Raw genomic sequence first — 11,714 nt, 5'->3', positions numbered from 1 at the left:
CACCACACACACACACATATATATATATATATATATATATATTATCACTTATCAAAATGCAGGGCCGGGCTAGCATATTCCACTTTCGCTTTCTTCAATACAAGACAGTACTTTTCCTTTACTAGTAATCAAACATATATAATATAATTAGTTTTACATGAATTTTGTTTATAAAATGAAGGATAATTGTACGTCTAAATTCTAATATTCACATGTAATTATTATCATATATATATATATTGACGGACTGTAAAACTAGTAATTATAAAATATATTATAGCCCTATTCATATATATATATAAGTATATATTATATATTCTCCCTTAATTTGCACATTAATACATTAATATAGAAAAATACAGTTTCGCTAACAATAGGACGTGGAGTTTAAATTTTTGAAGTTAGATCTTGATCTAGTTTGATTGATTAATATTGATCAAGTCGATCGACCCAGATGATCATCTGGGACGTCCGACTTGATCAATATCATGTTGATCAGGTAGCTAGCGAACTAAACATACATAGACTTGGGACTTTTTTTGTGGTTGAGTTATAATTAAGCTTTAAACTTTTTCTTTTAATCCACTATTTTCGTTGGCTCTGGGTGGTGTACGTACGGAGTATCTTGCATTCATGTCCTTTATTTTGGGGTCCCCAATATATAGATCATATCCGTTCAAAATAAATAAAGCTGATAGAAACGATATATGATCCGATCCTGCATTCGGTTACCTGCAACTCACATGACATGAATAGACTCTCCCTTTTTTTGGTTAAAAAATATAAAAATAATAATAGCATTATGAATAGATCAGTACTCAGATTTTTATCCTTTTTTCTTCGTTCTCTCTATTTCTTTTTTGAAATAGTTTGGGGCATGCATGATCTAATTTATAAGTACCAAATAAAACTCAGGACGTTGGAGAAAATATGATCAATTATACAGTGTCATGATAATATATATAAACAGTAACTCTTTCCCGCAATATTGTGGCACTAGGACGTACGTACGTACGTTTATTGACATGATGATCTAAATACTAAATTAAATTAATCATCTAGAATGTTTTTTGTTGAATATAATTTTCTGAAATTTTTGAATAAGCTATCAAATCACCTTTACCCTTTGGCATCGATCCACGTTTACGATCGAGAAACAACGACCTCACTATAATAAATATATGGATTTTTTTCACGAATTATTTTTTCAAGACATACGATCATGGTAAATAATGACCTTATGACATGAAAATTATTCGTAGAAAAAAATACAAATCTTTTATCACAAGATCACATCAGTAAGAAAAATTTTGTGGAAAAAATGACTTTTTTTTTTTTTTTTCCATGAAATAAACGTTTTTTTGCGGCGATTAAAAGTCGCCGTAAATAAATTTACAAAAAATATGTTCCTTTCATGGATTATTAATTTTTGTCACAATGTTATTAGTTTTTTTAGACAATATTGTCTTACCGCAAATAATCTTACCATAATTATTTTTTTGTTATGGGTTATTAGTTTTTTTGAAGACATTTTTATGTTTTGCGGCGATTGTTATTCGCCGCAAATAGACTAACATTTTTAATTCATCTTATTAGTATTTGCAGCGGTGTTATGAGTTTTGTCGACGATAAAAAGCCGCCACAAATACTAATAAAATTAAATCATCCGCTCATTTCTCCCCCTCTCCCAAAACACCCGCGCGATACTCTTTTCTCTCTCTCACTCTCCCTGTGATTGTCGAGCCTCTCCTCCCTGCTGCACCACTGCGAACGACACTTGAAATGAAGAGTGTAGAGTTTAGGTGTGTTTCTTCTCTGTTTTTCAACTTTTATTAGTTTTGTTTATTTTCTTTTGGGGAGGGGAGGATTGATTATCTTGTGTTTTCATAAGTGAAAATTGAAGGTGTACACTTATTTACTTCTCAAATCCAATTGTCGTGTTTTTGTACTGCCTTAAATAATTGTGCTAGTATGGAGCGCTGTAACTAAATTAGCTCCATGCCTTGTTTGCCTTAGATTTATGTTATGTAAGATTGTTTAAAGGATTTGAAGTTTTTCATGTATACTAACTTGATTAGATTGTATGATGAATTTAGGTTGGGCTCGAGTGATAAATGAATTAAAATCATTTTTTTTTTTGTTGAATTAGACAAATACCTTAGACTTTGTATCTAATAAAATTAGCAGCATATGTTTTCATAGGCATTTTTATGTTAAATCTTGAATATTTAATATTTTTATTTCTTTCTATCTGTGTTGATATTTCTTTTTAAACCATGCCCCACTATTTTATGTATTGCACTTCTCTTTCATATTTTTGTTTTTATGAATGTTTAATTTGGCTGCATTGATCAGAGTATGGATAAAGCTTGTAAAAATAAATGAGTGCTTTGAATGAATTGTATGTTGATCTTATAAAGTTTGAATGGATTGTATGATTGTGGTTTTGTAGAGCCATGAATTGTAATTTATAAAGTTTTGTGATTGTGTGGTGTATGTGTATAAATTGTATGGACAGTTTCCTCTCTTGGATTCTCATTAGAAGTTTTTTTTGTGAATGTTAACATAATTTTACATGTTTTTTTTTTTAAATTATTATAAGCATGAATTTGGATCTCCAAGGTTCAGATATATGTATTTTAGTATATATTAAACTATCTGTTATGATTATTTTCGGCTCAGTCTCACTTTTTTATTTTACAATTATGATAAAATTGGTAGGTAAAACTTAAAAGACACATCTTTTGCCACGAATGAAATTTATGGATATACTTGATTTTCCACGAACTTCTTTCATGGATAAAGGCATTATTACTAACCACGAGTTGATGTTAGTGAACTTAGTTGTCACGAAATTAAAATGATTTATCTACCGTTCACGTCGTGGCAAAAAGAATGACTTTTATCATGAAATTAGAATTTGATAAAAAAAGAATTTTTATTCACCAATTTTATTCTACGGGTCTTCCACGATATAAATTGGTAGAAAATATACAATTTTTTATAAAAATCTACACATTTTTCAACTACAGTACCTCTTGGGAAAAAGAGATTTGTTGTAGTGGGCCTATAGGCTATATATATACATTATTTGTTTGAATGACTTTTTTGCACGTCGTAGAATTAATTGTCACGTTTCACACATTTCTTACAGGACCAAAAACGCGCATGAGTGATTTGTTTTGTTGATGTGATGATTACGTACCAATTCGGCAACTTAAAATCAAATATTAAGTTTAATTTGAAAGCTTTTAAGAGCATTGGTATTGGATTAGTCAAATATTTTTTTATTTTTAAATTTAGTAAACATCATCTATATTTACTCCACATTGAATTAGCTAAATTATTTTCATCCAAACTATAAGTTACAGTAAATCCATTATTCTTTTCAAATATGAAAAGAACTATAGCAAGTCTAAAAATATTTTTTAAGATTATTATATTATAGATATGAGATTTTTATTCATATGAGATTTTACTATCTATATACATATGAGATTATTATATTATAAATTGTTAGATTGTGAAAATAAAAATGAATATGATTTGTTGGAGGTTATTAAAGATTATAAAAATAAAATAAAAATTAATAAAAAAAATATAAATAAAAAAAATAATAATATTTTATTATTATAGAGAGTGTGATGACTAATCTAATGTAGACTTTAAATTTTGAATGATTAGTTAAAGGTAAAAAAGTTATATATTAGTTAAAATTTAAAGAATAAGATAACTAATTTAATGCTAATGCTCTAACTTACATATTATTTATAATTGGGCCGCCTTAACATGCATTCATTCTGTTAACCCATAAAGTAGTTTGTGCAGATTTACGTTTACGTTCTGTTTAGATAGTGAACAGGAAATGAAGATAGCAATGCCTTAATCAGAGTAGGAGCTGTTTAGATATTGACATAAGATGAGATTTTAGATAAAAATTAAAAGTTAAATAAAATATTATTTTTTAATATTATTATTATTTTAAAATTAATTTTAAAAAATAAATTATTTATTATATTTTATATAAAAATTTAAAAAAATTATAATAATGAGATAAAAAAAATGAATCGTGAATATTTCTCCATCCAGACCAAGTCTTAATTTCCCTCCACGAACTTTTCCTATCTAGCTAGCTACTAGTCTCTCAGATCGACAAAGTCTCACAATCTGGCCAACCAGCATTATATATAGGATGGGTCGCTTCCAGCCAGCTGGATAATTAAGCATGTTTGATCAGAAACCCAGGTTTCACAGGGTTTCGAGTCGGATAAATCGGTCGAGACGTTAGTACTCTACGAAATGAAATTCAGTCGGAGCGGGTTTTTGGTCCTAATTAAAGTAGTCAGTACGTACGCTTTTCAAATATTAATTGCACGTATCGATCTGATGCTAGCTCCTCGATCAGATCACTGCATAAATTCCATCATCGTTGTTATTATTGTTGCTGCTGCCTCTGCAATTATCATGATCATCATCATCTATAAAATAATTACAAGCCTCTCACGGCATTGGATTAATTACAACCCTCTCGGCTCTGATCATCCTGGTCTTTCACGACATGCTGAAAACATGTTGGAATTTTTATTAATTGTTTAAATTAAGAACTTAAGGCAGCTAATTAGTGACTCAATTATTTTAGATTATTAGACACGCGTTAAGTATATATATCCCGGCGGTCGGCAGTGCAGTATCTTAATATCTTGATAAATATATATGCAGCCAAGTTTGTACAGGCAAAGTACTATTTTTCCTTTTGTCAATATTGATTTTTGATATGGACAGAAAGAATATATAATTAATAAATTAAGTAAATGATCAAGTTGTTCACGGCGCCGAAATGGGGACCATGCATTAATATTTTTGTCATATTCAATTACTGTTCAATATTAGACATGATGAACAGTTATATTAATCAAGAGTACGTCCTAATCTGATCATCTGCGTGATGAATTCATGTAAATATGCATCTTTCCCTAATATTTGTTTGTGGCCTGTGGAGTGTGAACGTCACGAACCTAAGCAAAGCCGCACAAAGAACAAAAATCTATAGTCTATACATCCACACAAAACCGTAGTGTTTGGAGAAACAAAAATCTACACGTCCTTGGATCTCGCACGGTCACTACTCCCACACGCTTCAGAAAAAACCCCTTACATTTCACGTTTCTCTTTCGCGTCCATATCATCTCCACCACTCCACCTTGTCCCAGCTCCTTTAATTCACGAACGTCTATCCCTCCCACATGCACCCAGTGATCAATATATCTCTCCTATCTCTCTCTCTCTCTCTCTCTCTCTGTGAAGTACTTGGAATGCTTCGAACTTGTAATTTGTTTTACTGATCGAGACTTCTATATATATATTTTCGTTAACTTGGATAAACCTCGGAAGCCAAACGTACTTGTTAATTAAAACATCATGAATTGCCCGGTAGATTGGCCCGAGCCAATTGTTCGCGTCCAATCCTTGTCCGAAAGTGAAGTACCAGTGATTCCAGACCGATACATCAAGCCGCCACTTGAAAGGCCAACCGCAGCTAAACAAACTGATGCTAGCGATGTTAATATCCCAATTATCGATCTTCAAAGCTTGGACGGAGACGATCATGATCTTCGTGCCACCATACTTGGCCAAATATCTGAGGCTTGTCGAAAGTGGGGTTTCTTCCAAATCCTCAACCATGGAGTTAATCCCCAACTACTGGACCGTGCCCGAGAGGTTTGGCGCGAGTTCTTTCACTTGCCAATGGAGATAAAGCACGTTTATGCTAACTCACCGAAAACTTATGAAGGGTACGGTAGCCGACTTGGGGTGGAAAAGGGTGCCATTCTTGATTGGAGTGACTACTACTATCTGCACTACCTTCCATTATCGTTGAAGGATTGCAACAAATGGCCTGCCCTCCCGGCTGATTGCAGGTACGATTATTCAACCATCCCACCAGAAGTTTTTATTTTATTTTTTTTGTTCATAGAATAAACTTCTTTTTCTAGAGCTAGTATTAACGATCGAAGTTTGGCAAGAATTACTTAGTCGATCTGCGGGTTAGTTATCATATTACTATAGGTCATTGTCGCTTTTACTAAACTTATATAATGGTCATGACGCATGGTGTCCCGGCCAATATCATACATATGCCGGCTAGTAATTATTTTAACCTATATATATATATATATATATAAAATATAAAAGAATGATATTCTGTTTATTTATTTCTTTAATTTAGCATTATTGACTTTGATGAATGGGTTTTTTCAACTTTAGGGAAGTGCTCGATGAGTATGGGAGAGAACTAGTGAAGCTGTGTGGGAGATTAATGAAACTTTTGTCTATAAACCTTGGATTGGAAGAGGATGTTCTTCAAAACGCATTCGGCGGCCAAAATATTGGAGCCTGTCTAAGGGTGAACTTTTATCCAAAGTGTCCACAGCCTGACCTGGCCCTTGGTTTGTCATCCCACTCGGACCCAGGTGGCATGACGCTGCTCCTTCCAGATCATCAAGTTCCCGGCCTTCAAGTCCGTAGAGAAGACGAATGGATTACTGTCAAACCGGCTCCCCACGCTTTTATCGTCAATATTGGCGACCAAATTCAGGTGACTATATATGGTATTGCTTTTTTCTTTTTTCCTTTTTTTCCCAGCTTCCTTCTTATCCAATATTATCTGTATAAGCGATCATGTGAAGTAAAAATCCAGAACCATTCGCACATGGCATATATGGTCATGTTCTACTGGGCTGTTAACCTGTCATCACTAATTTTTGGTCAAAACAACTTATAAAATACGTCAATCACTAGGCCTTGTCCTTTTTTTTTTCTTTTTTTTTTCTCTCTATTAATCTTGGTGATCAAAAGGAGTTCAAACCTCCCGGCCATCAATTATTAACTTAGGAACTATGAAAATATATACTTTACTCATCTTTAGTCATTTATATATTAATCCACTCTCCATTGTTCACTATTATAAAAAAATTGTTTATTTATGGCCATGCCAGTTAATTTCAACAAAATAACTATTTACAACTAAAATGAATCTATTTTAATTACAAATAATCTTTTCACTGCAATTAAATGATCACAAAAGTTTATTTTTCTTGTAGAGAGCTAGCTATATAGCTATATATTATATATATATATATATATACAAGAAAAACAAGTTGTGACGAATTATTTAGGGAATGACTATTAATTACGATGAAAACATATTCATTTTAGTACAAAATAATCATTTTCACATGAAATAGCTGGTAACAAATAAGTAATTTTTTTACAGTAATATTATGTTATTAAATAAAAAAATATTTGTAAATTGAAGTTAAGTTATATATTAAAGCGCAATATAATATATATAGCTAATTATATAAGTTAGTAATTCTTATTTGAAGTTAGTATAGCTAGAGTACTACGTACAATATTTTCATTTTTTTAGCACATTTTGCTTCAATTTGTGCCTCTTTAAATGCTCATCTTTGATGATTTATAATTCAAGGTTCTATATATATTAATTTCCAGCGTACTTTCTTAGACCTTTCTTTGTGCATTGAATTTGGCCTTCGGGGCCAACGCGTTCGTTTCTGCGGTACCTATTGATTCAATTTATAACGACCACAACTATTATTGCATGTTATTATTATTATTATTATTACTTTTTTTTTTTTTTTTTTTGGAGAAGAAGCTTTCAACAAAAAAAAATTAAAATTGTTTTAAATTCAATTGTCAAAACGATGTGATCTACATACACAAATGAAATGGATTAGTTAAAGATGATATTTATATATATATTTTATGGAAGGGTACTACTACGTAACGAATAATGAAACTTTAAAATAAGATCCGATCGAATTATTAGTTTAATTAAAAGTATTGAGGGAGACGACATGAATTGATCATTCGTAGGGAGAGAAATGTAATTATCCCCTAATTTATTAATTCCCAATTGTATATAATTTTTTACACATATTTAACATTATTATTTCTCATCATGTCATGTCCATTTCACTCGACTCTTTAATTTACTCGGCCAATTAATTAATTAGCTCATCATGACGTACTGCAAAATAATAGATTAATTTGTGATCCCTTCTAATTTCTTGATTAATTAGCTATCTAGCTATTTCCTTTTCACTTTTAATAATATATGTCTAGTGCTTAAGCAATGGCATGTTTTTTAACATGTTGATCAAATGATCTGGGTCCTAGTAGATGCATGTGATCGATGATCATCACCCACTAGCTAGCTAGACATTAATATTTGTTTTTTCCCCAGCTTGCTTGCTTGGTGATAATACCTTCACGGCCAACATTTATATATATATATATATTATATTAATATATAAGGTTTTATATGTATATCATATAATATATTATATATGGACCAATAATATTACTTTAATTAATTAATATGTCCAAATAATTAATTGATGTATATTATATTATATAGTGTCAATTAGTACTAGTCTTTGTTAATATATTCTTTTTAACTAACGTTACAAATTAATATTAATTGGCGTACTCTTTTGTCGTCATTGGATCACTAGTCGTACGTACGTACACACGCACGTGTATATGTTTTGATATTGATCTTGATAATTATTAGGTTATTAGCAATGCAATATACAAGAGCGTGGAGCATAGAGTGATTGTAAATGCAGCCAAAGAGCGGGTCTCCCTCGCTTTCTTCTACAATCCGAAGAGTGATATACCCATAGAGCCAGTAAAGGAGCTTCTCGCACCGGATAAACCTGCTTTATACGCACCCATGACATTCGATGAATATAGGCTTTTCATAAGAACGAGGGGTCCTCGTGGAAAATCCCAAGTGGACTCACTCAAGTCTCGATGACATGATCATGATCAGTTTCTTCCACTGTTGTAAATGATCCCAGCTAGCTAGCTAGCTAGCCTGGCCTCATGATCCCCGGCCCCCTAACTATCGATTCAAATATTCTACATGCATCTTGTAAAGGTACGTACTACGTACTAGTATATAATATATGAATAATATTAGATACAGTCATGTATTGTGTAAGCGTCGTGTAATTTTTTAAAAAAAAAAAAAATTTATTATTAAAAAATTAATTTTTTTTATGTAAATTTTATAATTATCTAATTTTTTCAAGATGAATGCACGGCGCTTACACATTAATTTACAACTGTAAATATAGTTTTTATAATATATATTCATTTGAAAAAGAAAAAAGGAAAAAAAGGACGACACTACATGCATCATGGATTAGAACGAACGAGCGAGCTAGCTAGCGGAGAATACAGAAAGTGAAGGATTAATTTGATTGGTCTCCATCCGATTGGGGTTTCATATATAGGCCGGGTCATTTCATACATATATATATATATATATATAGGATACTGTCAATATATATTAGTGGACAAGCTGATTGAAAGCACTATATATATTAATTATAAGCGATATAATATGATATATATACGACGGAACTTATAATTATTTGAGATCAACGCGTTATATATCACCTATATATATAAAATATATACACGATTCCATTAATTAATATTGCAGATAGAGACCCATAATTTTATTTCTTAAAAACTATACGTACTGATTAATGTAACAGGCCGATGGTCAAGATCATCAGATCAATATCATCATGTGATTGAGTCATAGTACTACTAATGAATTAATTCGATCCAGTACCGTCAAAATCGAAGTATGCATATATAATTAGTGTACGTGTCATCATGAGGCCACCATGACTTATATATGTTGTTTGTCTATATATTAATTATATTATTAATTTGCATATATGCATCATGATCTTTCAGATCTAGTACGTAGTACAGCTACATGATTATCAAAACAAAGGGATTATTAATGCTGCACGGAATCTTCAAACATAATAGCTAGCTCGCTAGGAGCCATATATATATATATATATATATATATGTTCGATCACCCAAGCTCAAATGTGATTTTCGAATAACCATGCATGAGCTCCTAATTATTAATTTGTTACCGACTTATTCGCGCATATTAATATTATTGGGAGCCTTAACCACCATGCCGGTACCAAAACTGATCATGATATTATATATAAAAGTAAAACAGTCACATGCATGCGCCTCTCTAATTTGTTGTTTTATTTTTTCAATACATGATGAGCAATCTGCAATATCGATCTTTAATTAAAGTCAAAAACATTAAGAATCTTCTCAAAATAATTCATCTCCAAAAACAATCACAAGTTTGGTATTCATGTACACAATATTGGCCCTTTTTTAATTATTATTATTAACCCTTAATTAGGATATTAAATCTAATATATATATAGCTCGTAATCATCGTTTAATAATGGAAGGTTATCACCTAATTATTTACTATTCAATATAATCAACGAGTTGAGAAATGTTTGTTTTATATATGTTTAATATCGAATTTGGCTACTAATTAAAAAAAAATTGAAAAGACGTACAAGATTGACTGTTTCTAATTAATGAAAAATAAGTAAGACTTATATATATATATATATATATATATATATATATATATATATTCCGCAAGCTCATGCATGTGCTTTTATCCATTCATTTGATTTAATAGATCAAGACTCTCAAAGTAATTATAAATTCATTGAATGTAAGCCAAATCCTTTAACATTGATCTTATAATATTCAATTCCAAATGACCCAATCTTTAGTGGTTGTGAAAAGTTGATGATGATGTGGGAAAGCCTTGGATTTTCACCAAAATCCAACAGGAAGTGTGTTCTCTCATTTGTGATTTGTCCTTTTATAGTTTAATTTATCTATCCCCACTTGCCACGTAAAGTACTATTCTCAAGACAATTTTTTTTTTGGCTGAATGAGAAAACATAATGCAAGAAAGTCATGATTCCTTCTAGTAGTCGCAGATATTTTTTATTTTTAAAAGAACCACAACCACTGAACGACTCCTGGCCGAAAGGCCTGAAGAAGCCCAGCAGCCCCCAAGAAACCCATCAAGTACAAAGGTAGGAAATGCCAACCTACCGCCAAGAAAAAAAAAAATTAATAAAAGAGAGGAGGAAAGATTTGTAATTGGATCTCTTATATAAAATTGGATCTCTAATATTAATTCATTTTCAAATTTCTGTTTTAATGAACCGGTCAAGAAAGACTAGCCGTTAAAGTCATACGATTTATGTGCATTAGAAATGCCCGTCATATACATATATATTCGTATCTTTTAAAGTGCAGCTTACAATCAAATGAGTCATTCTTATTTTTTTTTTCTTTCTCAAAAAAAAAAAAAAAAACATACTGGAGAGAAAATCTTTGTTAAGACTATAAACAAGTGATGATGTCTGTCTACGCCAAAAACAAAAGTCAATTACGGTGTGCGCACTTTTGTCTGGGCTACCAGAGTTGTCGGTAGAGTCGAAGAACCGGCGTATCTTAAGACGTTAATTCGGTTTGGTTGTTGACAGATGCCGCCGAATATTATTTTTTTTGTGGCGAGTGCGGGAGTAGATCTTCTCCCACCACCCACACTCCTCGTATTTTCATACGTAGATTGCGAGAATGACAACGAAGTGTACAAGAAATAATAATTTCACAAATGGAAGTAGCCTTTTACCAGACTGTATATGTCCTTTGACATTGGAGGGAGAGGAGAAATACTGCTTAACCACGAGTTACGAGGGGAGTGTAATCCTCGTATCAGTCTTCATAACTTGAAAAAATGGCAGCCTACAATACACAAA

General features: G+C 31.5%; 1 protein-coding gene across 2 annotated transcripts; it reads left to right on the top strand.

Moving 5' to 3' along the window:
• Positions 1-5,154: 5,154 nt before the first annotated feature.
• Positions 5,155-9,012, top strand: LOC109007163 (probable 2-oxoglutarate-dependent dioxygenase At5g05600). Of its 2 annotated transcripts, none has more exons than XM_018986731.2 (3): positions 5,155-5,918; positions 6,265-6,608; positions 8,597-8,707. In XM_018986731.2, the coding sequence occupies exons 1-3, from the start codon at positions 5,419-5,421 to the stop codon at positions 8,602-8,604; spliced, it is 852 nt and encodes a 283-aa protein (XP_018842276.2). In that variant the 5' UTR covers positions 5,155-5,418; the 3' UTR covers positions 8,605-8,707. The 2 variants fall into 2 exon arrangements, with proteins under 2 accessions (XP_018842276.2, XP_018842275.2); XM_018986730.2 differs by having other exon boundaries at positions 5,159-5,918; positions 6,265-6,595; positions 8,597-9,012.
• The last annotated feature ends 2,702 nt before the right edge of the window (positions 9,013-11,714 follow it).

Source organism: Juglans regia, chromosome 12 (assembly GCF_001411555.2).
Source record: "Juglans regia cultivar Chandler chromosome 12, Walnut 2.0, whole genome shotgun sequence".
Classification (NCBI taxonomy): domain Eukaryota; kingdom Viridiplantae; phylum Streptophyta; class Magnoliopsida; order Fagales; family Juglandaceae; genus Juglans; species Juglans regia.
The sequence above is the reverse complement of the archived record's forward strand: the minus strand, read 5'-3'. Positions and strand labels throughout refer to the sequence as shown.

What these genes read in the sequence shown, in the direction of transcription:
- LOC109007163 (XM_018986730.2), top strand. Translation starts at nt 5,419, where the DNA reads ATGAATTGCCCGGTAGATTGGCCCGAGCCAATTGTTCGCGTCCAATCC. An exon ending in GCCCTCCCGGCTGATTGCAG is followed by an intron (nt 5,919 to 6,264) that starts GTACGATTATTC and finishes TTTCAACTTTAG; the next exon opens with GGAAGTGCTCGATGAGTATG. An exon ending in ATATTGGCGACCAAATTCAG is followed by an intron (nt 6,596 to 8,596) that starts GTGACTATATAT and finishes GATAATTATTAG; the next exon opens with GTTATTAGCAATGCAATATA.